At 41.6% G+C, this 26632-nt stretch overlaps 1 protein-coding gene across 1 annotated transcript in view; it reads right to left on the bottom strand.

The window, feature by feature from the left end:
* Positions 1 to 26026, bottom strand: part of BARX2 (BARX homeobox 2) — a 66603-nt gene extending 40577 nt beyond the window's left edge. Inside the window, exon 1 of the mRNA XM_004438467.3 lies at positions 25522 to 26026. Coding sequence (XP_004438524.2) covers positions 25522 to 25708 — 187 coding nt within the window. The 5' untranslated portion in view covers positions 25709 to 26026. The remainder of the gene's footprint in view (positions 1 to 25521) is intronic.
* Between the last annotated feature and the right edge of the window lie 606 nt (positions 26027 to 26632).

Here is a 26632-nt window from a genome sequence, read left to right as displayed (position 1 = left end):
CCTTGGGAGGGAGGGGCACAGGAAAGAAGATGAATTAGGTTTCAGACTTGCAGACTCTATCGTCTAAGTGTAAACTCATCACCTCTACTAGACAATCAATTCAAGCTACCTACCCTCCAGAGTATGAGTGGCCTACTCCTGGTGTATGAAGGAGGGATGTTTTATTACACTTGGAATTATTATAGTTGGAATGTCTCAGAACTGCTCCACGTCCAGGGGAAAGAATTGCTTCTGCCCAAATGCTCTGAGGCCTTAAACCCCTCGGAGCATTAAGGGACTGGATATCACTGCATCCGATGGAAATCTCTCTTAGATCAAGCGATGGTCACAAGGACGCAAAACACGGATCAAGAGGATATATGTATGAATGTATATATAACCCACATATTTTTTGCATACTTCCAAATTGCATTGTTTACGCAGCTGTTCACAAACTCAGCTTCTCTGTTTATTTTTGTCCTTAGAGGAAACAGAGAAGAGGGTTCTGCCTATTAGGCAAAGGGAGATCAAAGAGTCCCCTCACCAGCCTGAGAGGGTATTCCACTAAAGCCTTCCATCTGAGCAAAGATCAAAACAAGCCTGGTGCCCTCCGATGGCTCCGCCACCCGAAAGCTTACAATGGCACCTGTTGGAATCCTCCTTTCACTGCTCACACCAAATGGACAGGCTTTGTGTTTTCCTGGGAATGAAACATGAAATAACAGCTAGGCTCTCCAAACAGCAAAGCATTTCCCGCCAGGTGTATTAAGACAACATTACTCTCACAGAGCAGGTAGCATCATTGTTGTTTTATGAACCAAGGAGGAGAAGAGCCAGAAAGGTCAACTGACAAACTAAAGTTATCTGGCAGTTTATCAGCGGACTTGGGAAGCAGGCAGATGGCAAACACTTGCTTTCTCTCTTGGGCCAAGGAGAAAAAATTGACGCTTTCTGTGTTATCTTTCCTGGTCTCTACTGTGTGTCACCCTCTTAATTGGTTCTAATCACCTGAAGCAAGACTAGAGAGTGACATCTATTCCCAGCACCATTTTGGTTGGCACACGAGACAGGTCCGCCCCTGGAGCCTGTGAATGGGGCATTGTTCACCACGTCAGCCTGGGGCCTCCGTGATGCCCTCTCCAACCTGACTGGGGTTTAACTTCAGGATGTGGCAACAGCAATCAGAACTGTAACAAAATGGCTGTGTGTCAGCATGTGTGGCTATGGGTCTCAACAGTTCTCCTTCTGAGACATTTCAGCGTGAAATGGATACTAGATTATCTCTCATGGAAGCTTTGATCAAATCATTATTTAGAATGGGTTCCTGGTTCAGCACCCTAACCCTTCTGCTGGTGCTATACTTACCCTACTGACCTTTCTGTGCCTTCAGAAAAGTACAAGTTGTCTTTTGATCCAAAATCCACTTGCAGTGGAAGCAATCAAGGACTATCTCAGCAAGAAACAGGGCTGGGGCTAAGTTCCTTCTTTCACGTCCAGGCACCTGCAATTCCACGCCAAATTTATAGCAGGAAATGCCGGTCAGTTATATGGTAAACATAAAATGGACAGTCATGTGTGGTAGCAGGGATAGGCCCCGCACAACCACCACTGGCCTGGGAAACACTTGTGCTGAGTGAGCACTGTGGCCAAAGGCAGTAGGGCATGTCGGGAAATGGTGGTCCAGTAATGGAGTCTGCCACTGGAAGGCTGAAGGCTGAGAAACCAGTAGCAGCCTTATGGATGTGGGAACGTCCAGAGGCAGATCCAGATTTCACACAGCCTTTAAATATGGCTCCTTCCAAGAGGACAACACAGAAATCACCCAATTTCCATGAGAAAAATTAAGTTTGCAACACTGCCCTACTATCTCCACTTCTATTTCTTCCATCACCAATCTGTAGGCAAGAAGTAGTGGAAAGGAAGAAGCAATTTCTAAGTAAATGACTGACAGTGACTACCATTCCAAACAGCTAACTCCTGACTAAGCAACCTAAGGAGGCTGAGAAAGCACTGGCGCGCAGAGCTCTGTAAAGCAGCAAAGCTCCAGGCGAGGCCCCTCCAGCTCAGGGACGGCAACACCTTTTCCAAGGACACCTTTAGCATTCCACCTTGGTCTTGGTATATGCAGATTTCTCCAAATATTGTGCATTTGCATAAAGAAGTGATTTGCCAACACTATCTTCCTCTGAACAACTTTGCTGTGCACCGTTTGAGCTCCTCAATTGGCCCAAATCACCTCCTTCCTGGTATGGCTTATCTGTTGACAGACTTTAAGCTCCTCACGGGTTGTTGTTGTGTGTTTGTTTTGCATCTCCCTCAGTGTCTAGAATGTTTTCTTACATACTTTAGACATTCCATTAGCAGTTGCTGACTGACTAAATGATATTTTCTCCTTTAGAGGATCTACTAGGAACCTGTCACAAAAGGAGTTAATCAACAAGTTAATCCTCTGACCACTAAAATCTCAGTATTTACAAACATTGTGAAATTTTTCTTTAACTTCTGAAACATTACGTTTCATAAAAGTGTTTCATAAATAGTTCATTTTTCTCTTTATAAAATCCTATAAATGAGAGGGCACTGGCACTATTATGAGCCCTTTTTCACAGATGGGGAAATTGCAACACTCCAATATTAAACAGCCTACGTAGTCATGCACTGATTTTTATACCAAGTCACTAATCATTTGTTCAAACAGTTGTTGGGCGCTTATCATGTCTGTACTAGTATGGGACACCCAAGAGTTTACATATACACTTTCTCATTTAATCTCCATAACAATCCTGTGTAGTGGTATTAATATGACTTTTTTAGAGATAAGGAAACAAATGCTCAGAGTGTCTAAATAATTTGCCCAAACTTACACACTTAATGGTGAGGAACTCAGTACTCCAATCTCGTCTGTGCCTTAAAAAGCTGCAGGCTGTTATGAACACACATGATGCTTCTCAAAGACACCTTGAAAAACAGAGCCAGAACTGAACGCCAAGCCTCACGAGTCCAGGGCAGCGATCCTTTCACTTCATCCCCCACTACAGTGATTGACATTTGTTCATATACTTCTATGTAAGGGCATTTATGTCTTCTGCATATTTGTTTTTCTTATCCACCTGCCCTATCATAAACTTCCATCTTTCTGCTTTCCTTTAAAGCCCAAAAACAGGTGCTCTAGTCTCTGCCATGCTAAAAATGTGTTTTCTTGACTTATACCTGTCCCTAACAATTTCTCTCTTTACATTCTTAGCCAAGTTTCTTGCAAGACTCTATTATCTCCACTTTTTCATTTCACGTTAACTCCCAAATTTACCACAATGTTGATTCTGTCCCAACCATTCCAATGAAAATGATAGGTCAAGTCATCAACAACCATTTCCACATGCAGACTGGGTCTCTGAAGTGGGGATCATGAATGTGCCTTCCTCACAAGCCCCCAGATACTGCTGGTGCTGCCTGCCCACGCACCACACTTTGAGTAGTGCTGCTCTGGACACTTCAGTCTTTAGTCAGTTGGATCCCTCAGTTGTATTTGACACTGCTGATCTCTTATTCCTTTTGAAAGTCTCTTCTTGACACTCTTTTCTGGTTTTTCTTTTATCTCTTTGACCAGAGTTTTGCTCAGGCTCCTAATTCTCTCCTGCCCATTAAATGCTGGGATTCCCAAGGCTCAACCCCTGGCCCACTCCTCCCACTGCCCTGGTTCATCATCTCTTGCTTGGATGATGGCAAGAGCCTCCCAACTGGTTCGCCTTCAGTCTTGTCCCTGTCAAAGTCATCCTCCAGATGATTCTCCCCAGACCCAAATCCAACTGTTATTCCCTTGCTTAGACCCAAGCAGTGATTCTCCAGAGCCTAGAGAATAAGACCTCCATGGCATGGGTCCCCTTCCTTTCCAACCTCACCTCTCAGCACTTTCTCTTTACGCTTCACATGCTGTTAGTACTGACCTGCCTGCAGCTCCCAGGCACATACTCTGCTGTCTCAAGCCACTTGATCTTTGGTCACATTTTCCCCTCTTCCCAGAATGCCCCCAGCCTCACTCCCAGGAGCCTCATTCTCCTGGCTAATTATTATTCATCCTTTCAGATTCAGCTCAGGTTTTCTCATCCATAAAACTTTTCCTAGCCTTTTCCTGCTGCCTCCTACACGGACTGACCTAGATCCCTTCCTCTGTGCTCCCGCAGCGCCTCCGTGCTCACCTTTCATGGTGCTCTCCACAGAGTATTTAAATTGACTTTATATGTTTGGAGCCCTTTACTACTCAGTGAGCTCTTTGAGGGGATAACTCATCTTTGTAGCTGCTCCCTTAACCTGGCGAAGAGCAGGCACTCAATGAAAGTTTTCTGAGCTAATTTCAACCTCTATTTCTCCTCTGCCAAATGAAGGTGCTTACTAAATGAGCAGCCACTAGTACCCTTCTCCTCTAAAGGCTGATGGTTCTAATCAAACAACCAGCTCTCAAGATTCAAGAGAAGCAGCACTGGCTTAAGGTCAAACTTGTTCTCTTGCCTCTCCAGAACCACTTGTCCTTCCACTTTACCTTCTTAGTCAATCGTAAAGTCTTCCCATGAGAAAAGTAATCCAAACGATAAGCTGTCTACTTAACTATATTCCAGGAGAGGCTACAGTGCTGAGGTACTATACGTCCCAAATGCAATACTGATGGGCTAATCTACTGGGCAGACATAGCTGATCCAGGGACCCTCATCTACATAAACGGACCATCATGTAGGTAGTCTGTCACGATGTTCCTTGAACAGCTATTGACAAAAGTGGTTATGCTTCTTCTCTTTCTGAAAACATCCCTACAGGTGAACTACCAAAATGGTAGCTTAAGTAGGTAGAGTAGGCCGGCATGATTTTCTCTGAGCCACTCTGTTATGAAGGAACAAAACATAGTTATCCCAAGCCTTCTTAGGACAAGAAAACTCACAGCTATATAGGCCTCTTCTCTCACAAACCCTACCACGACCACTCGGCTCCCCTGAGGTTTCATAAGCCAAGTATTAGAACTGAAATCAAACTCAGCTTTTGCCAATGGTGCTGAACTGTGTTCTGTACAAAGTGAACTAACACATTTCCTGACCTCCCATGCAGATTCTGATGAACATAGCTAACCAAATGATGAATGAACCAGAATCAAAAATATTCACACAGAAATTCCAATGGGAGCAGCAATGATATATTTTTTTCAATTTACCTGTTGCAACTAGAATTTTAAGTCTTTACAAAATGAACTGTGAATGGTTAAACTCTCAATTAAATTTACTTCAGCAAACATTTATTGAGCATCTGCTGGGAACAGGCAAACATTTGTATGTACATAATCACAGTTTGTGTTTTCCTAAGTTTCCTATTTGATATTTAAGAACCTCCAAGTACTTCACCAATGAGCATGATCTCTCTTGAAAAAGAGTTCAAAAGAAGTGAAATGACTTACTCATGTCACTCTAGGGGCTCAATATAAAATTACAAGTAAACTCAGTATATCAAAAGAGCCTCCAGTCCTGGTAAAATACAAAGCCCTAATTTCATCAAAAGACATGGATAATATCCTGACCCTCCAAGGCAGCAATGATGAAAAGGGAGGAAAAATAATGGATTTATGAAGCAACAATAAGTTATGATTCAAAAACACACAATTCAGCCTAATGGTCTGCGTTGTCCTACTACACAAGTATTAGGTTGTATTAAAACACAGGTATTTGTATGATCTCATTCATAAGCAGAAGGAAAAAACAACAACAAACAATCACATAGAGACAGAGATTGGATTGGTGGTTACCAGAGGGAAAGGGGAAGGGAGGAGGGGTGAAAGGGGTGATTAGGCACATGCGTATGGTGATGGATTGTAATTAGTCTTTGGCTAGTGAACATGATGTAACCTACACAGAAATCAAAAGATAATTATGTACACCTGAAATTTATATAATGTTATAAACCAATGTTACCACAATAAAAAAAAAACAAACAAAAAACATTATATTGAACAAATGAAGCCAGACATAAGAGAGTACATACTGCATGATTCCATTTATGTAAAGTTCAAGAGCAGGAAAATAAATCTATAGCAATAGAAATCAGAAGAACTGTTGTCTCTGGATGAGTGTGTGTGGTGAAGGTGGGGAGGGGAGCATTGGCTTGAAATGGCACAAGGAAACTTCCAGGGGTGATAGAAACACTCTATATCTTGCTTTGGGTAACAGCTACACAGGTATATATACCTGTCAAAACTTATTAATCTGTACACTGAACATCTGTGCATTTTATTGTGTATGAAATATACCTCAATTAAAGAACAAAATAATATTAAAAAAAACACAGGTATTAAATTAGCTATTAAAACACAACTTCTAAAGACACATTTCATATAGTGTTATCATTAATATTCTACTAATATTTTCTATAACTACATTTACAACACTATATAAAGACTGGCGATAAAAACAATTACCCAGGGGGCCGATCCAGTGGTGTAGCGGTTAAGTTCACTCGTTCCGCTTCAGTGGCCCAGGGTTCTCCGGTTCGGATCCTGGGCGTGGACCTACTCACTGCTCATCAAGCCATGCTGATGTAGCATCCCACAGAGAAGAACTAGAAGGACCTACAACTAGGATATACAACTATGTACTGGGGCTTTGGGGAGAAAAAAGAAGAAGAGGAGGATTGGCAACAGGTGGTAGCTCAGGGTCAATATTTCTCAAAAAATAAAATAATAATAATAATTACTCTGATGGTCATGAGATCTTCAACCATCAAAAAATGTTCAATTATATTTATTACAGCATTCAGGAAAAGGAAATCACTTTAGAAACGTTCTGCCTCTGATATAGCTTCCGCTCAGCCTGCCTATTCATCCTGCAGGTCTCAGCTCAGAGGCTGCCTTCCCGGGCGTTTCCCTAACTGCTACCCCAAGTCCCAGTCTGGGTTAAGTGCCCCTCAGCACACCGACCTTCCCGCATCATGCAATTTGCCATATGATGTTGTACCGGTGACTTCATATTTATTTATCTGTGTCTCCCACAAGAATGAGGGCAGGAACCTTGACGCTCTATCATCATCCTCCATTCCTAGCACAACACCTGCGGGGTAGGTGCGCAATAAATTTTTTATTAACAAACTCTAGTTGAAACAATAAGGGCTGTTAGCTTTTCCTTGTTTTAATCAGAAAGTTTAGTGAGAATCACTCTACCATTTAAAGGTTAAATTAAATTTACTAAGGTTTTTATGGTAGACATTGTAAATTTTGATAAACTTGTTTAGCATCTGATTTTGTACAAAATCCAAAAAAATCACAGCCACCTATATAATTTCCTGTGCACAAAAAGAGGTGAGTTCATTAATAATTTTATTTCCAAATAGGTCAGCACTCTTAAATGATGCTATAAACATTTTCAGGGCAGTTTCCAATATCTGCTAGCATAGGCCTGATTCATTCATGAAAAGATGTTTAATACCAGTTATATGCATTAGGTGACTTAACTCTTTCAGTTTCTTAGCAGTTTTCATTCCTAAAAGTTCTAAAAGCTTTTGCAATTATTTTGATTATCAGCTTTATGGGACATGATGGTGGCAAGAACTATATGTGTCTATCATATGGAAATTTAAGGAAAGGAGGGAGGAACGGATGGTGTGTGATCACAGAGTGTAAAGCTCCCGAGCTGACTGGACCCTTGCCGCTAATTCCCCCGCCTCTCTTCTGGGGCATCACGGGGCTAAGGGTTCAGGGGCTCTGGTCTTAGGAGGCACAGTCATTGTCTACAACTGCAAGTTCAAATCCCATGTCCTGAAGCACACAGTGTCCTCATCAAATTGCAGCATATTCTATCACTCCAAGTCCTTTTTCATGTTTAAGCTGTTGTAAGGAGTTGCTATGCACTGTTTAACAGCTGCCATTTAACTCCTGTCCTCCACCCAAATAGGTTACACGTTAGTCTTGTAGATTAACTGAAATGAACCATTATCCCTCATGGTGAAGTACAATCATACGAACTTAGAGAATTAAAAAGCAGTGGACACTTTAATATAGATAAATAAGGCCTCAAATGTAAGGATTCTCACACTGGAGCAGACTTTCCAGATAATAAAGCCTATTAGCTAAGTGTGACCAGCTGCATATTATAAATTCTTAGACAAAAAAAAGTGGGGCAGAGGAGGGAGAGGAGCAGTAACATCTGAAAACTGTAGGATCAAGGTGGTCCCTAGACAGGAGAAAGTTCAATTGTGTGGAGAGAGCAGGGGGAGGTTGGGCAAGAGAAAACTCTATTGCATACTGTAAGAAAAGTACTGTAAAGAAACTCCAGGCAGAGACAAATCTCAACAGTTTAGTAAAGTCAAAACCACACTGTTTTTAGTGCCTACTATGTGCCAAAAATATGCTAGATGCTAGGGATACAAAAATGAATACGGCACAACTCTTGCCTCCTGGAAGCTCAGAGTCCCACAGGAGAGAGTCACATAAACAAGAAATTTCAGGATACTACACTTGCTAAGCCTGGGGCTGCTGGAGCACGGGGGAGAGGCCTGCGACAGTGCAGGGGCACGCCATGAAGCTAGCAACCGCTGGTACCTCTGCTTCTTGCAGCCATGCTCCCCGGCTGTCTGATGCAGAAACATAAGAAAGCATGTAGGATACACATACATCTCCTACTGTTTATATATATATGTATTATTTTTTTTTAAATTTATCTCAGACGTGAAATCCTTCGTCCGTGTAAGATTCAGGAGATTTAGCCCATTCAATCTCTACAGCAAACCCAGGAGCACTGGTGTTATTATACTTATTTCACAGTTGAGGAAAGAGAGGCCAAGAAAAATAGAGCACCTTACCCAAAGTCACCAAGCAAGTAGCCGAGCCAGAAACTCAATCTTTGCGGTGTGACTCCAAGTGCTGGTGCATTCCCATCACATTCTTAAAACTGATTTTAAGCTTTCAGAGATTCTCCCTAAGGAGAAGAAAGTCAAAACCCACCCCCCTGGCAAATGTAGAGCTCACCAGCTCATGAGGATTAGAGGAGTAAATTTCTTCCATGCAGAACCATGGCTATTTCAGGATGGAGCAGAGGGACAGGGCTGGAGGGGTGTGACGGGAGGGCCAGGGGAGATTCCAAGAACATTAAAAGCCTCACACCCAACCCTAAATGCATGGAACTTACTGCCCACTAACCCAGTCTAATCCAAATGACTTCATTAAGATCTCTCTTGCAAAGCTGCTGCTTCCTTAGGAGGGAAAGCCTCAGGGCAGTTCTCGGACAAGCTGCTGAAGAGAGGCCTGTGCCGTTAGGTGTTGACACTACGGCAGGATCCTTGAAGCTTAGGGCTTATCTTCGAACACGCCGGCAGCAGTGGAGTTGTACGACCATGGAAATATTGTCACTGCCAGAAACCAGGCTATGGGAACTAAATAAAATCTCTCTAGGGTCAGCATAGTCGACAGGGTGGAGAAAAGCAATTTTAAAAATCAAATCTCAAACTATCATGACAGATTTTATTAATGATTTTATTTTTTAAATGATACTAAATTTAAGATGCACTGAAGCAAAAAATATTATTATGAAAAGAAGTTTGTGGCTTCTAATTTAGAAATGGAACTACAGATTCATATAGCTCTTTTAGAGACGTTGTATTTAAAAGGCATAGCAGGCCTCGCTGTGATCTTGGTTAAGTAATGTAATTACTCTGGGCTTCGGTTCTCTTTCCAGTCAAAAAAACCAGAGTGGACTCTACTTGCTTTAACCCTCTGTGCCTTTGCCCAACCCTACAGATTACTTCCAAAAGTTTTTAAGGTCTATCTTTTTAAGGTGAAAAATATTAAAAATAAAAATTTCTTTTGTAGTCTACAAATACACAAGAGTGGGGCAAAGATCATCTTACCTATATAACCAATATCTTTTGTTTTTTGCTCTAGATGACAAAAGCTTCTTTAAGAAAATTTTTAATTTAGAGAAGAAAGCATTTCCCATTCTAATTTAAATTATTTAGTATTTTCAAACTTGTTATTTAATTAAAATATTTATGAAATTTTTACTGTAAAATTGGGCAGACTTATTTTCCAGTGATTTTTACAATAAATGCTTTGATTTGTCTAGAAAATAAAATATACAAATCATTGACAATTCTGGACAAAATTAACCAAAAAATCAATTAACAATAAACCCATTTAATATGTAGTATGTGTCCCAAAATAAAAACTACATGTATCTATTCAAGGAATAGATATTATAATTTTCATTAAACTGTAAAGCTATCCTTTTCATAGAAAAACTATTTAAATGAGTCCTCCTGATCACTGGTTTTTAAAAAAGGAATTTAACAAGAATGTTCAAAGCAGCAATATCTAAACTAAGAACTGGAAACATCCCAAAAGTCTATCAACAGAATTGGGAAATATATTGTGGTGTATTTATATACTGGATAGTATACAGCAATGAAAAACTGAGTGAACTGCAGCTACACAGAACACAGATGAATCTTGAAAACGCAATGCTTTGTGAAAACGCAAGTCACAAAAAGTGCATGCAGTGTGATTACATTTATACAAAGTTAAAAAATGAGCAAAGCAAAATATATGATTTAGAATGCAAACATACAGAAAAACCACAGAGAAAAGTAAGGTACTAACAGAGAACTGAGATATGGGTTACCTTTAATGGGGGAGAAGAAAGGGGCAGAGTCAGGGAGGGGCACTGGGCAATCTCTGAAGAAGTGTTCTTTTTCTTAAACTGAGTGGTGGGTACAACAGGAGTTCACTGTATTGTTATTCTTGAATATCCCACATATATTTTATAAATATTTTTACCTACCAAGATTTAGTTTTTAAAATATTAACAATATGATAAAGTTGATTTAAATCATATCCATGCTGGAACAGGACCTAAGGCAGTAAAGCATAATGGATAGAATATTGAACTGTGTCCATCATTAAACCACTTTGCAAATTTGGACACTGACACCTTCCCTAGGACTTCAGCTATGTAAGTACTTTACTGCTCCTTGGGAAAAAATATGTCCTAATCATTCAGGAGTAGTTTTACAGCCTAGACATAGAGAACTAGGTAAGGAAAATCAAATGAGTTGTAATAAAAGAAAATCAGAAAAAATTTTTAAATATTGCTTAAGATATACTCTGTACCCAGCACCACGTTTTTAAAAACAAGAAATTCTTCAGGAGTCTAAGCTCCCAATTAGGCAACAGAGTTCCCTCTGTGACAAGGTCTGGATTTCTCTTCTGCTCCTCCATCCCTATTTTTTGAGCAGGGTTTTGTTTTTTTTTTTTTTCCCTATATTAGCATTGTAGAAATCAGAGATTATCCCTTGAAGTAGTTAATCTCTATACAACCTAGAATGTTATTTCCTTCTCCTCTCCTCTTCTGTACTATTCCACCCAAGAGACCTCTCTCTCTACTTCTCTCTGTTTCCTCATCTGTTAAATGAGAAGAATAATTGTATCTCATACAACTGTGGCAGGAATTAAAATAAGTTAATTCATGTAAGGAATTCAGAGCAGTGCCTAGTATATAGTAAGTATTACATAAGTGTTTGCTGTTCTATTTATTTTTGTTTTTATGTTTATTTTACTATTATTGTCGTTTTGTGAACTTCATCTCTGATTAAGAAAATCAGATGTAGCATTGTGTCACACATACTTCTCTTTGAGGTAGAATTTTATCTAGCAACATTAGTAATTTCTTCCTCTGAAGTTAATCCGCCTTCCACTTGGACACACCCCTCTCCAACTCCATTTTAGTGGGAAGGGCTAAATCTAAAGGATTCTCAGCCTAGTGGCTGGATAAACCCAACAATGAATAGGAAATTATAGTCGAATCAGACAAACTTCACATCTCCCACTTCCCAGTGGCTTCATTAGCAGAAGCTGCCTTGGAGACTTGAAGCCTCACTCTAACCCAAGTGCCGAAACGAAAATAACAGAGCAACTGAGGCACCAAGAGAATGATGCTTCATCCTTCCTGAAAGGTCTGGTAGCCCCTGACCCTGAATAGCTGAGAATTCCAGCAGGCACCTATAGACGTGCATTTCCACAGCAGAACGTAAGATAGCAATTAAGTGCTTTACCCAGCTATGCAAACCCTTCCAGGTGGGGCTGTGGTAATGTGATTGTGTAACTTTGACTATTATTACTATTATTTCAAGGGATGGGCAACAAATTAAAGTCAAATAAGAAGCATATAAAATGTCACCCAAACCTCAAATTGAAAAATGTCAGTAATTTTGATACTCCCAGCCTCTCATAAATTGTCATCCTCAGATTTCCTCTGGGAAAATCAGAGAGGGTTGGAAGAGCAAAGAAAAGCCCCCCAAAATTCAGTTGAATCCTAATCACTTTATACATTTTTGACCCTTCTCTTAGTGTAGAAAATCTTGTGTTATTTCTAGAATCCTTAGAGCTAAGAGCCTGATCTCAATTTAAGAGAGTCCTTGCAAAATTCCCCACTAAACTCCCACTTTCAGGCCTTTCACACATCACAAGATAACAGCAGAACCCTGGCCTGTGATGAATCAAAGGAGGTATTTTTGTGGCCTAGAATGACACCATATGTTGTGGATCAGTAATAACCTTATTTCACAACCTGCTTCCAATAGTCTAGTTCAGGGGTCGGCAAACTTTCCCTATAAAGGGCCAGACAGTACATATTTTAGGTTTCGTGGGCCATACTGTCTCTGTCGAAACTACTCACCTCTGCTGTTGAAGGGTGAAAGCCACCAAAGACAGTATGTAAACAAACGGCGTGGCTGGGCTCCAATAAAACTTCATGGACACCGATATTTGGACTTCATATAATTTTCACATGTCATGAAATATTATTCTTCTTTTGATTTCTTTCCTTCAATTTGCAAATGTGCAAAACCATTCTTAGCTCATAGCAGTGGAAAAACAGGTGGTAGGCCTGATTTGGGCTACCTCTGGTCTGGTTGTCTAGAAAAGCACAGTAAGATATGTAATTCCCCTGAGACTGCACAGCTTCCCCCATATTAAGTCTTTGCATGGTCACCACACTTTTACATTTTCAAAGCATTAAATTAATATTCCTTAATCAATCACTCTTCCCCAACACACTGGGGAGGTAGGTCTGTTTTATCACTAGCAGAAACTGAGGCACTGAAATGTCCCAGAATGAGTCAGTGGAGGGCCCAAGAGAGAGGTTTTCTGACAGGATTTCCATTTTGCACTCTGCTCCACACTGCCTGCTTACATCAAGTACACGTGATGTCCTGCATGGCACTGCATGAATAGTATTACTGTATTATAATAATAACGATCTCTTGTGACCCAGGATGATGAAATTCTTCAATGCATCATTAAGATATATGATAACTAGGCAACACGTGTGGCTGGGCAGGCCATTGCCCAATCAGAAGTCATCGACTGCTGTCAGTTATGAGGAACACCTCTGATAATAAGCACGTACTCACAGGGCAATTTCCAAAATGAAATATTCCATTCTCATTTTTAAATTTGTTTTCCTACTGGGACAACAAATGCTGAACAAGCATGTAAGGATCCGTGCTTCAGTTGAATAACTTGTTTCCTTACCCTGACTCTTCTTCCCCCATTCGCCAGCATTCCTTCTCACCCCCACCTCCCACCTCCCACCCATTCCTGCCTACTCCCCTCCTACTGGAATATAAACATGTGTACTTTGCTTCTCTGAATTCATAGGCTGAACAGAATATTCTCAACAAGCTGCCAAAGATCCATATCTCCAACCGAGTCCTATGTCAACAATGGTTCTCAGGAACTTAGGGGACCAAGTCAATCCTCTCTACACAAATCAGTACCACTCCATGGCAGCCATAAGGACACACCCACATGTCCTATCCCACCTGCTTCCACCTGGCCCCCGCCCACTGAACCTGGAATGACATCACTAGAGATTGCTTGTAGGAATCATCATTATCAATGGTTGGACAGAGGTAGCACCCTGTTCACTGGGGCTTTATTCACACCATGGAAGGGGAGAACTCCTCATCAAGAGAACTTCCCTCACACTATGGAGCGGATTCCCCAACTAAAGTATTTCATCAGCAGATACTAGACTTCCTAAGACACCGGAGACTACTGAAACACCATTCCAGGAAAAATTCATGCAGCCCTTTCCACACGATGGTTATCATTACCACTTAGAACACAACCATAAATGAGCCCCACCAGCAACTTAAAAGCTGTAAAACAGGGGCTTCATCGCAAACTCCCTCTGAATCGCAGACCCAATAATATTTTAGGACAACGATTATCCCCCAGACTGCTACCTTTTCCACACCGCCAATGAGAAAAGGTCTCAACTGAATTATTTTTCTCTCTTAGTACTCTGAAATAAGAGAATAAGAATATTCTCTTTCTAAAAGAAAAGACTATTCTTAACTTTACTCTTCAAAGAAGTAAAGAAATTAAACTTGTTGAGAAATTCTGCCACTTTTCTAAAACAGTTCCTGAGATACACAGCTGCATGATGAAACATTTCCTAGAGGTTTTTAATCCTGAGCGACTCTTGTAAAAAATAAATTAACAAAGCACATTTTGTGATGCTGTAGTGCTGACCTGTGTCACTCATTTATGAATTTACAAAGTTCTGAATTCACATTATAAAACAGAAAGGTGGGAGTAATGAAACACACCAATGCATGAAGAATTGAACTTCAACAGCTCACAGACCACCCAGGTTGCAAGAGGCCTTAAAAGGCAGCTAGCGCAATTACATAACCCACAAGCATACCCTAGAGTGAAGTGGTTTTTTAAGGATATTTAATTTTTCTTGAGTTTAATTCACCAAGAATAGTGATCTTTCTACAAAGGGCTATGCTTCAGTCAACCAAGATGAGGTTATTATTATAAGATAATTATTTTTAATAGAAGCTATCAATTATTGAGAACTTACGTGCCAGGAACTATGCTAAGAGCTTTATATACATTATCTCATTTAACCTACATGACTAACCCTATTAGGTAGTTTATTATTAATTATCTTCCTTTTATAGATGAGAAAATTGAGTGTCAGAGAGATTAAGTGACTTGCCTAAAATGACACAGATAACAGAATGCAAACAAACCCAGGATTACCTGACTCAAAGTCCATACACTAGGACCCTCCACTAAACGGCTCCACGTATTTGAGTCATAGAGCATAAATTACATTAATCTCAGTTTTAAGCTGTTAACCACCAGTCGGTAGTGGTTCCCAAACTTGACTTTTCATCATAATCATAGATTTTTCATTATAATCATTATAACCGCTTTTTAAAAAGAGATTCTCAGAAACCAACCCAGCCCAACTGGTCATCATCTGAAAAAAATTAGTCTCTTATTCTTTTAGGTGATGCCCAACAAACGGCTAGACTTTTTTTTTTTTCACTAAACTTAATAATATTTCATGAAAAATATTCCAAGTCTTAACTCTCAGGGCAATTGGCTGGCATTTAGTTGTTAAGTGTTTTCTGTCTGGTTCACAACAATGAATGAATGAATGAATGAATGAATGAACGTGAATTCTGTCCTTGACTCCCATAGAAAAGCCTTATTCAGAGAACCACAGCTCATGGAAGCATCTTGACCAAAGGAGTCTTGGGAATGTCACACAGTTAAGGACACTGACATCCAGAGGCGATGAGATGAGTTCAGTGCCGCACAGCCAGACAGCAGCAGGTCTACAATCTCCCAACTACCTCACTTCCTCCAAAGACAGCACTGCTCCTTAGAACTGGTCTGGAATCATCAGAAACCCAAATAATACAGGAAATGAAAGACTGACTGGCACACATTAAATGATTATAAATATGTGTAAAGGAGTTAATGGGTTCAAAATAAATACCTACAGAGCTGGCACATTCATTGGACCTTGCTTAGATATAGTATGGAGCCTCCATGGAAAGGAACAGACTGGACTTCCAATTTACATACTTTCATATGATTATATATAGTACGGAACTGTATACTGAAAGAGACAGACCTAAGTTCCAGTCTCAACTCTGCAACTCACTCATATGACTTTGTTGTTATTTCTTAACCTCCCTGAGTTTCACTTTCCTCACCTGAAAAGCATTGATAATAATAAGTATTTCATATAGAGTCTCCATTTAGTTTAAATGCCTTAAGGCAGGCAAGCATCTAGTGCCTGGCACACAGTTACCATTTATAATTATTGTTATTTCTATTTTGCAGCTCCCAAAAAAGTGAAACACATTCTGTTTATGCAGCTAATTGTTCTAACTGCCAAGGCTCAATGTCCCAGTAAAAAAAACAAAAACAACAAGTCAGCGCTCCAAGAGGATATTCCCCTATGCTGTACTCTAAACTGAGGACTGAAAACATGCTTCCAAGATACACAGTTGTCTAACGCGCTAAGAACAATAATGAGTGGCCATGATATCCAGGGATAACAAAATTAACAACATCCTCCCCAAAATATTCTTTAAGGTGATTTACCAATTATTTCAATAAAATTTCTGTCCTGAAAAAGAAAGGACTTAGATGAGAACCTTATTAAAATATATTCCTCTCTCTCCCTCAGCGAAACTTGCTAAAAGTTACCATAAATATCCAGAGTCCTCACTTGTCTTTTCCCAAAGAGAAGATCCAATGTGGATCTGTCAGATTTGTTGCCAGTGAACAGACTTGCAGGGGTCGCAGGAGCCAGTCCTTCTCTATTTTCTCTTATTTATACAGTTGCACAGCAGCTCTTGGGAACGTCTTTCTTGATGATGTTTCCTCCATTCACAGCCTCGAGCCTAGCTGGGCCATTTTATGAGGTGTAAGATTTCACCGAAGAGATCCAGGAGGTCGGCAGAATGACACAAGTGAAAGTTTCAGCCCGGCTGATTCACCCCAGCTAGTACGTGTGTCTCTCTAGGCAAGGTGAAACGCAGGACTCGCTCCTACAGCCCATGAAAGTCTGTTCACTGGCAACAAATCTGATAGATCCACTGTCCTTTCAGTCATGTCCAGTTGGCCACAATCCTCTGGATGTGGTCATTAATTCCTGCTGACCGTGGTTGCACTGCCAAGCACCAAAGAAAGTACAGCGACACTGGCTCTAGATGGTTGGGGGGGGGGCCCTAAAATGCTCTGATTCATTCGCTTCTCTGCTTATGTGCATATTCAGGCAGACAAAGGTGGTGTGGGAAGGAAAACGCTTCAGCAAACTTGACTGTACAAACGGTTTCACCCACACTAAGGAACACCTTCTCTCCAAAGGGACACAGAAACACAGAACTCCCAAACAGCCACATTTTGGTCAAAATGTCTTAAAGCAATATTTCTAAATTAGAACTATTTTGCAGAGAAAAGAAAACATCGTGGCTGTTAAGATAGGCTGAACAAAGCATCTGCCACCACAGTTGTCATTGTAGAGTCACGTGGTCTAGGTTAACTGCTCCAAACCACAGGATGACCATTTATTATCCCTCACAGACAGCTCTCTGTGCAGTTACCATGGTAATGGTTCCATCCCTTCCTAACAATCCTGATACCACACACTCAACAAAGTTTAAAATCAAATCATGCTTACAGAATATAAAGAGAACTCAGCCAGCTTAGATGCCAGTATCAACATTATTCTTGCCTGCTAAGAAGCTACATTTTAACATTTTTAGATTCTTTGGTATTCACAGCTGCCCCTAGACAATTTTTTTAAGTTAAACTGTCAATAGCAACGGACCACTGGTCAAAGGCCACTGGTGGTATATCAACTCAGCAAATGCAGATAAAAGCACAATGCAATAAAGGGCAATTTATCGTGATTTTAAACATCATTAAGAAGAGGGGAAAAAACCTAAGGACTGTTGCTTGCATGACTATTGACATATATTTGGAAAAACAGACAAACACTTCACCAGCAACTCCTTCTAGCTCAAACATCGTATACTCATACGCCAAAGCATTACTGGGGGGAACAGCAGTTATCTTGGTGATAAATAATATCCCCACCCAGCCAGGAAGGTAAGTGAGATCCAAGAGCCAGTCTCAGAAGCCACAGTCTTGTTTTAGTGTGAGTTGTCCACGTGTCTAATTATAAAGTGTTCTCACCTCCTCACTGTAAGACTGTGTAGAACAAGCTCTGTATTTAAAAGCTTCTGTTTCAGGATAGAAAAGCTATTAAGAAAGCCATCAAAAGTTCCACAAGGTCAAGAGTTAAATCGATATGTGGGGTCTCCCATACTATCATTTTTCAATGTTTATATTATAAAAAAATTTTAAACATACAGAAAGTACAAAGAATAATGTAACAGACATCTGTGAACCCATGACCAGTCTTTGTCAGATCTTAATGGTTGGCCATATTTACATTAGGCCTTTTCTTCTCCTTAATAAATAAATTATTACACAGGAAAATAAAAACCTGTGGGTAGCCCTCCCTACCCCATGCCCTTGCCTCCTTAAACAATATATAGTATTAGTTTGCATGTTTTCAAGCATTTATATGAATGGTATCAGACTGTATCAGTCTACAACTTGATACTTATATTTCTAAAACTTATCAATATTAATACAAGTAGATTTGGTTCATTTATTTTCATCACTGCATAGAATTTCATTGCATGAATGTAGCTCATATGATTTTATCTTTTTTCCTTCTGACAGGCTGTTAGAGTGTTTTAGATTTTTCACTATCATAAATAAGGTAGAAATGAGCATTTTTATACATGTGTCCTTTTGCACACATAAAATGACTTCTCAAGGCATCAACACAGAGGTGGAACTGCTGAGGTGCAGGGTATGTGCATGTCTGCAGCTTGACCAGGTGTTGCCACATGGCTCTCCAAAGTAACTGCACCAAATAATACTCCCACCATCAGCGCATGAGAACGTCTATTGCTCCACATCCTTATTGGCAATCAATACTATCAGAGATTCTTTCACTTTTGCCTCTCTAATGGGTATGAAATGGTTATCTCATTTTAATTTGCTTTTTTTTTTAATTTGTTTTTCTGATTACCAGTGAGGCAGAACATCCTTTCAGGTTTAGTGGCCATCTAGATCGTCACTTCTATGAATTGCCAGTTTTTCTACTTGCCTTTTTTTATTGCTTTGTAAGAGATCTTTATATATTCTGTGACTTTGGGAGAGTTACTTAACTTCTCAGCTTCCCATTAGTAAAGTGCAGATAATAATACCTGTCTCTTTAGGGATGATTTGAAGCTGTTCATAAAGCACTTGGACCAGAGCCTATTACATGTTAGGCACTCAAAAAATAGTCACTATTTCTATTATCACTACGCACATGAATAAGAAAGTTCATGGTATAAAGTATTTCTAGCATTTCTGCCAAGTCTGTAGCTCCCTTTGGGATAAATACTGCAGGACTCAGGAAGAGGAGTCTCTGCAACTCTCCTTGCCCAGGCTATTTCCCCATGATACAGAGACATAATATTCAGACTCCGTTGTTTATAAGTCATCATTAGGGAAAAGTGCAAAGTTGATTCCCCTAGATATTGCTTAAACTAAACATTGAAGATACACTTCCTTCAATCCACAAGTGGCTGTCAGCTCATCTGTGAAATGACCATGATCCTGAATTTCAACAATGATTAAGTTACAGAGTGAAAAGAACGCCAGGAAGAGGGAGATAGACGGTGGATGCGGCAGGTCCATCAGTATTAGGGACCTGGTGGGTACTCCTGAGACGGAAGGAAGCACAGCCATGACTTTGTGAGATTCCACCAGGACCAAGACCACTCCATTTCCCCACGTCATAAGCGATCCTTGAGTAAGAAAAGTGAAATGACAATCATCGTACCACTTTTCACACACTGAAGTTTTTTTAATAATGACCAAAAGTATACTGACATCACCTAGGTGGCAGCCAATCCTATTTAATGCACAATATGAAAATACTTATCTATCCCCAATATCCAGAAGAATATGTTCCTGAGGCCATGTTGGTAAGCTAGAGAGACGCAATAAAGGACCCGCATAAGCTTCTCTGCTTGGACTCTTAACATCTCTAGACTGGCTTCTATTCAGCTGCATCTTAACCTTTCCTTGGAGAAGGGCCATGGTCATCTCTATGGACTCTGCCAGTGGAGTCAGAAAGCGTATATAGCTGTCCCCCAGGCCTATCAAGTAGTCCTGACATCAGCTTCAACTGGTGACTGGCAGGGTCCCTTTTCAGATGTACCTGTACATCATCGACCATTCAGAATTATCTCCCTCCATATTTCATTTCAACTGGCATGAAAGAAACCAGAGACTTTCCTTAGCAACTAAAGAAAGACGGCTTCTATCCTCATCTCTTCTTCAGAGCAATAATGTGTAAGAGTCAACTCTAGCCCAAATATAATTAGACCATCTTCTGACGTCTATCAAGGTGCACGGCTTTCTTCCCTAAATGTGTGCCAAGTTTCCACCTTCAAGAAGTTAAATTGCCATATAAAAATGCCCTGGTGATGATGAGTAATTAGACACTGTAATGGAAAATTAACTGTGTTTTTATTTAGAGCATTAATTTTAACAAGACATTTCTTTTTCTAACTGTTATTAAATTGCAATAATAATAAACTAAATCCTGAGGGTTTGCAAAGGTTTTTAGGTTAAAAAAAAAAAAAACTCTCTTCTTGGAACCATTTTAATAATAATAAATTATTAATAATAAACCATATTTATTTTGTTAATATCACCAAGTTTGTACAAGGTCCTGATCTGAACCCCATTATTAATGAATTCTAATGTCAGTTGTAATCTTGTCATCCGAGCTGTGGAGGAAGAAACAATTCCACCCTCACAGGCAGCTAAAACAGAAGCAGGCACCGGCCAGGCGGGACAGAGGGGCTTTGCCACACGTAGGGAGTTTTCACCCAAATATCCTCGATCCTCTTTTTTTTTCTCTCTTTGTCATGCTGCTTCCAAGAGAAGTATGCCCTGGCAGCAGGGTGAGTCGTGACAGCTCTGTGAGCACCCATGGGCTCCGGGAAGCTCTTGGTTAGAAGAAGGCTAACCCAGCTGTGAGCATGGGAGACACCTCTGGTGCCACACGAAAACCAGCTCCACGAGACCAGAACGTAATACAGTATTCCCCAAAAAAGAACGTAAAATGAGGCTAAAATCTAAACACCTCAGCCAAACCCTTGCAGCCCTCTAACTATATTCCAGATAGGAGTTCGTCAACAGGCTTAGCCGTAGGACCGGAATTAACTTCACTCTGGAGCAGGACGAGGGGCAGGTATGGCAGGGCAGGCTCCACGGCCCACAAAAGTTCACAGGCTTCATACTAATGAGGGAGCCTTGGATCCTGTGACCTACATAGCTTTCATCTCTGTTCCTCTTCCTCCCTGACCTCAAAACAAACTGCGAATAACAGCTAAAAATACGTCAGACTTAACATTTATTCAGTCCTCTACAGTGAATGCTAAGTGCTGGGCAGGGCCAGGCTCTGGGTCTCTTCCCTTAAGGGGCCCCAGCATGTGTCTAAGTAAAATCAGCATTAGCCATTTATTCTCTGTGCCCTGACCGAAGACTTTTAGAAGGCACCTTTGTTCTGCCAGCACAGCCATGCTGAGGGACACCGTGCTACATACAAGCTGAATCAAATGGCTCCAAGAGTTTCAAAGAAACCTACTCTTTTTCTTCTTCCCTATTCCTTCCTTTTTTTCATTTTAATCTCTTGAGAATTTGAACAACCTTTTACAGTCCTTACTGTTTTCATATATATTCCTGGGATATATTAAACCATCTTTTCACTTAGATTTCTGAGATGTGTTAACGAGCAACTTGATACCATCCACGCTTGTATCACAAATTCAGTTGTCACTCCACAGGTACAGCCAACAAGAACACTAGCGTGTCTGTAGGAAACTGGCTTCATAAAAGAGTTCCTATACACACAATTTCATTTGAGCTGTATTTAGCGAGGTTAATATGACAATTTTGCTGATGATGACACCCTTTAAGTGGAGTTCAAAGAGAAAATTCCATATGGTGAGCACAATATCAAGTGGTCATAACGTTCCCCTATCCCAATTCCAAAGTGCCCGTCATAGACTCTAGCGAACGAGAAAGATGGGCTTGTCAGTGGTTCTACAAGCAGTTCAGAGAAATGTTTTAAATATCCCAACTGTTAGTCAAGATTCAGAATAAACTGAAAACTAATGGACACAATAGCAGTGCCATCACCAAGCAAGTATAAATATTTGTTGTATGAAACTTTTTTTTGAATTAAAAGATACTGAAGGTTATAGACATTTGGAGAGATGTTTTAACTTGAGAACTAAATTTCTAATCATTTTCCCATTTATTATTAGGAAAATCAGAGCCAGAGAAGAAACTGCTAAGGAACCATTCACTCGGTAACACTGACTCCTAAAGAACCCTTCGACCTCTCTATTTAACAAAGGAGTTATAAAATTTAAGGAGCAATGAGACAACAGCTGAGGATCCCAAAAGACCTCAGCTCCAAATATATTCCAACCCTGGATGAGTCCCATATCCTGTGCACCCCTCGATTTATTTACCCTTAGAATGGGAATAGGAGAAGCCGTTATCAGTAATTGCTAACAAAAGCCTAGCTGCCTCTTGCAGACATACAAACACTTGTTGATAATGATCATTTTCCCAAACCCCAGTTTACATTTCTCCATTAACATTCCAGTGCCCAACTCTCAGGTTCCTAAGACCCTACGGTTTTGGTCGCCAACAAAAGATCTCACCAGCGGAGATGTGAGGAATCACTGGAGGCAACTCCATGAAGCAGCAGCTGGCTCCCTGACTCCCAAAGAAGTCATTATACACGTCCACACCTCATTTCATTTTTCACTGGGATGACACCCAATCTCTGTGATAAAAATGAACCCAAAGACACCACCTGATGAGATTCGGTACAAATCTAAACAACATGGATGCTTTAATTACGTAGAGGCTTTTAAATGCTGTAGCTTTCTTTCCACCCCAATTGTACATACTTACTGTGCAGGGTGGTAACTTTTTTATCTTAGTTTTCATTATTTTACCTGACAAAGTTCACTTCTATTAGTTATTTAAATCTTAAAACAGCAAACCAAAGGATGAGAAAGTTCAGTAATTTTAATTCCAATTTATGCTTTTCACTTGATTGGAACTTTTTACCCATTGGTTCCACCAAAAGTGCTAAATATTTATCTCTATCCAGCAAAAAATATATATATAGTTTCATTACAGATGCCAGCAACTTAGTGCTGGTTTTTAATTAATAAAAAAAAGATTAAGTTCATCCAATCTAAGATTTTTGATCTTGAACAGTACTGTTAAAAACAACAAAAATGCTTTGAAAGTATGGTATTTGCAAAACCCTTGAGAAGTCACTAATGGGATTCCCATGATCTAATACATGTAAGGCTTTAACTGTAACCGTAAACCCACTGAAGGCTTATGATCTGAAAGCAGGGACAATTGTAGCCAGTTTTTATGGGTTTAATTCCACTGGCAAATCCCACTTTCTTTATTCTAAATCTCAACTAGCACAAAATCACAACACATTTGCAAAAAAACAATCTTAAGAAAGCAAGCACTGGAATGACAGGGCAAGAAAACCATTGCCAAGAACCACCCCCTCCCACAAACCACTGACAAACTTCAAAAGCTCAAGACTGAGCAAAACTTCCAGTTTGTAACTTACGTGCAATTCACCACTAACACTCACACAACTACATATGAATCCTTTTATTTTCCTCTGATTGATTTCCCATACAGGGTTCAATTAAACATTGAACTTATTCAGCCTCCACTGATGACTGATCACTGTTTTCTGAGGCTATTTATTACTCTCTTTCTGGCACGTTTTCTTCTATGATCCAATTCTGTGACTGCTCAATGCCAGAAAAGCGGCCTCCAAGTCAATGCGGGGCAAAAGTCACTGTAGGCACTCGCTACACCTGGGTGTTCAGGAGAGGTGGTTCTCTTTTGCCCTGGGAACCTCCAGGTGGGCAGTGTCTAAGCAGGGTGCACTGAGATTTATGATCAAAAGGGATCCTCTCTTCTTCCTCAAAGAGATTTGAATTATTGTAGCAAATGATTCTTTATGCTCAAAACAAGATTCAGCCCGCCTCCCTTCTCCAGTAGAAATGTAGACTACTCATCCAAGGTACACGAACGCCACACACACAAATAAATGTAAAGTATCAGTGTTATGCATCTCAGTCTTGTTTCTAAAATTTCTTATTTGTTTCTTGTTTTGTTTATTTCTTGGTTTTTAAAATTCAGAATTACAAGTCTTGTTATGAGCTATCAGGCCTAATTCCACCTTACAGACAAAGCTTATTTTACAAAGGTGCGAGTGAATACAGTATTCATTTTATAACCAAATACATGTAGACGCATCTTGGTTTTAAAACAACTTTACTGTATGAATTTACATACATATTAACTGATTGTCCTACAGGGACAATCAATAGAACCAACAGAAAATACAGGATTCCAAGGATCGTGCACTAGAAGCTTTTGGCTTGAATGTTCCAAAAATGTCTTTCAAAAACGCTGCTAGCATCTATACAGAAACTGAAATATAGTGATGGACCCCTGAAATTTACACAATGTTGTAAGTCAAAATGAACTCATTAAAATAATTTTTTAAAAAACACTGCTAGCTCTTCACTTTACTTTTTCAGTGTAAGTGTAATTAAATTAATTTATTTCATGCCACCCATGCAACCAACAACCTCAAAGGAAGGTTCTTTTGGTTTGGAAATGCTAAATGTCTTCCTTTAGTTGAAAGCTCAGTCAATAACTTTTTTGATAAGAACGGCTTCAACTTCTGTGTTTGTTATACCTACACTTCGGTAAATCCTTATAACGCCAGGGCACTTTGAAACCTGGAGCTTCTCTTAATGCACTCCAAGTTTTACAAATGCCTTCGGATTTATTTTATACATAAACCTAAGATTTTTTCAATATATTTATTAGGTGCTCTTTAATTTTACTACTGATCTCAGCTCTCGTGGAGAAAGGAAACCAGATTTGAAGAATGTTTTTATCATTGTTTTTTAGTCACTTAAAAAAAAAACAAACGGGGGGTGACCTCAGCTTGCACCGCAAGACGTGTTCCAGAACTGCTTCTCCAGAGGGAGAGCCTTTTAAGTAAAGTTCAGTGAATTCAGGATTTTCCTGAGAGCCTCAGGATACTGATTTGCTTGTACAATTCCCAGTGGAGACAGGAGGAGGCTGGACAACTTAAAGCGAGAAGCAACGCTACTTCCTGAAACACTAATTTAGGCGCTGAACTTGGTCAAGAGTGGGAACTTTCTGCCTGAGCCACAGCGGCGCTGGGAAGGAGGAGGCGCTCTCCTGCGAGCAGGATCAGCAGGCGTTGCACAAGCGGCCCGCTCCTAGGGGCTCGCTGCCTTCGCTTCATTTCCAACCTTGCCTTGGACACCGAGCCTGGCCCTTCCCAGAGTGCAGACGCCTTTGCAGTGCCCGCTGCTGACGAATCTAGTTCCCCTTGCAGGGCACAGGGGAAGAATCCCCGGGCCCCTTCCTCGCGCCCTCGGGTGCGAGGATAGAGGCGGTGAAGCGCCCGATACGTACGGGAAAGCTGCCGTACCCCACTAATCCCCGGCGGGGCGTCTTACCGGTACAGGAATGCAGGGGCTTGGGTCGCACGACCAGCGACGGGCACACGGAGTAGAGGGAAAGTTTCTCAAAGTAGTCACAGGTCTCCTTGGAAAGGATCTCGTCGATCATGAAAGTCTTGTAGCGCCGCCTGGCTGCTTTGAGCTGGCCGGGCGAGCTCAGCCTCAGCTCCGCGTGGCAGTGCATGGTGAGCCGGGGCGAGCGCCCGCCGGCCTGAGCGCGGCTGCGACTGCCCTGCCGGCTGGGGCCGCGGGGGCTGGCGCGCCCGCGGGAGCCTCAGCTCCGCTCCTGGGCAGCCGGGGAGCGGCGGGGCTCGGGAGGTGCGCGGAGGGAGCGGACACCAGGCGTGCCGGCCGCGCGTCTAGACCCACCCGCAGATCAGCATCTTCGCGGAGCCTTTTTGGGACAGCGCAGCTGTCAATCAGCGCGCGCTTCCTGCAGGGCCCGGTGCGGAGTCGCGCTGAGGGCCGGCCGCCGAGGGGCGTCGGCGCCCACCCCACCCTGCCCGCCTGTACAACCCGGGCGCGGACCTGCGCGCCTCGTGCCCGCCGCTCTCGCTCGCCTCCACCCGCCTCTCAGTGTCTCGCGCTTCTCCGCCTGCCTCTCTATTTTAAGACACTCGCTGTGGCTTTCCTCCCCGCCCCCCTCCTGGGACAAGCTCCAGGTGTGTGCGCAGTGTGCGCGCTCCTGTGTGCGCGCGGTGCGGGGAGCGCGCACCGCCCCTGCTGGCGGGCCAGGCCTCAGCGGGTGGCTGCTGCAGGCCGCGTCCCCCGCGCACCGTGTTCGCTCTGTCTTGCCACCCGCTGGGCCCCACTCCCGCCGCCGGTAACCCGGCAGGCGGGCACGTCCAGGTCTCCTACTAGAAAGAAGTCGAGTCCTCGCCGAGGCACCCAAGACTGCGGACCACAGAGCCGGCGCCCCCGAGGACCAGTGTGCCTTTCTCCTTCCCCGCGCGGACCCCCACGGGCCGTCTCCCGAGCACCGCGGCCTCGCGCCCCGTGCCCAGCTCGCCGAGCCCGCGCGCGCCGAGCCTGGGGCTTTTGCGCTGAGGTGGCAAACTTGACTGCCGCACGGAGATCCCAAACCATAAATAACCGTTTGCCTGTCCGT

The sequence above is a fragment of the Ceratotherium simum genome, chromosome 7 (genome assembly GCF_057802395.1).
Source record: "Ceratotherium simum simum isolate JZ-2026a chromosome 7, ASM5780239v1, whole genome shotgun sequence".
Classification (NCBI taxonomy): Eukaryota; Metazoa; Chordata; class Mammalia; order Perissodactyla; family Rhinocerotidae; genus Ceratotherium; species Ceratotherium simum.
This window is presented reverse-complemented; position numbering and strand designations above follow the sequence as displayed.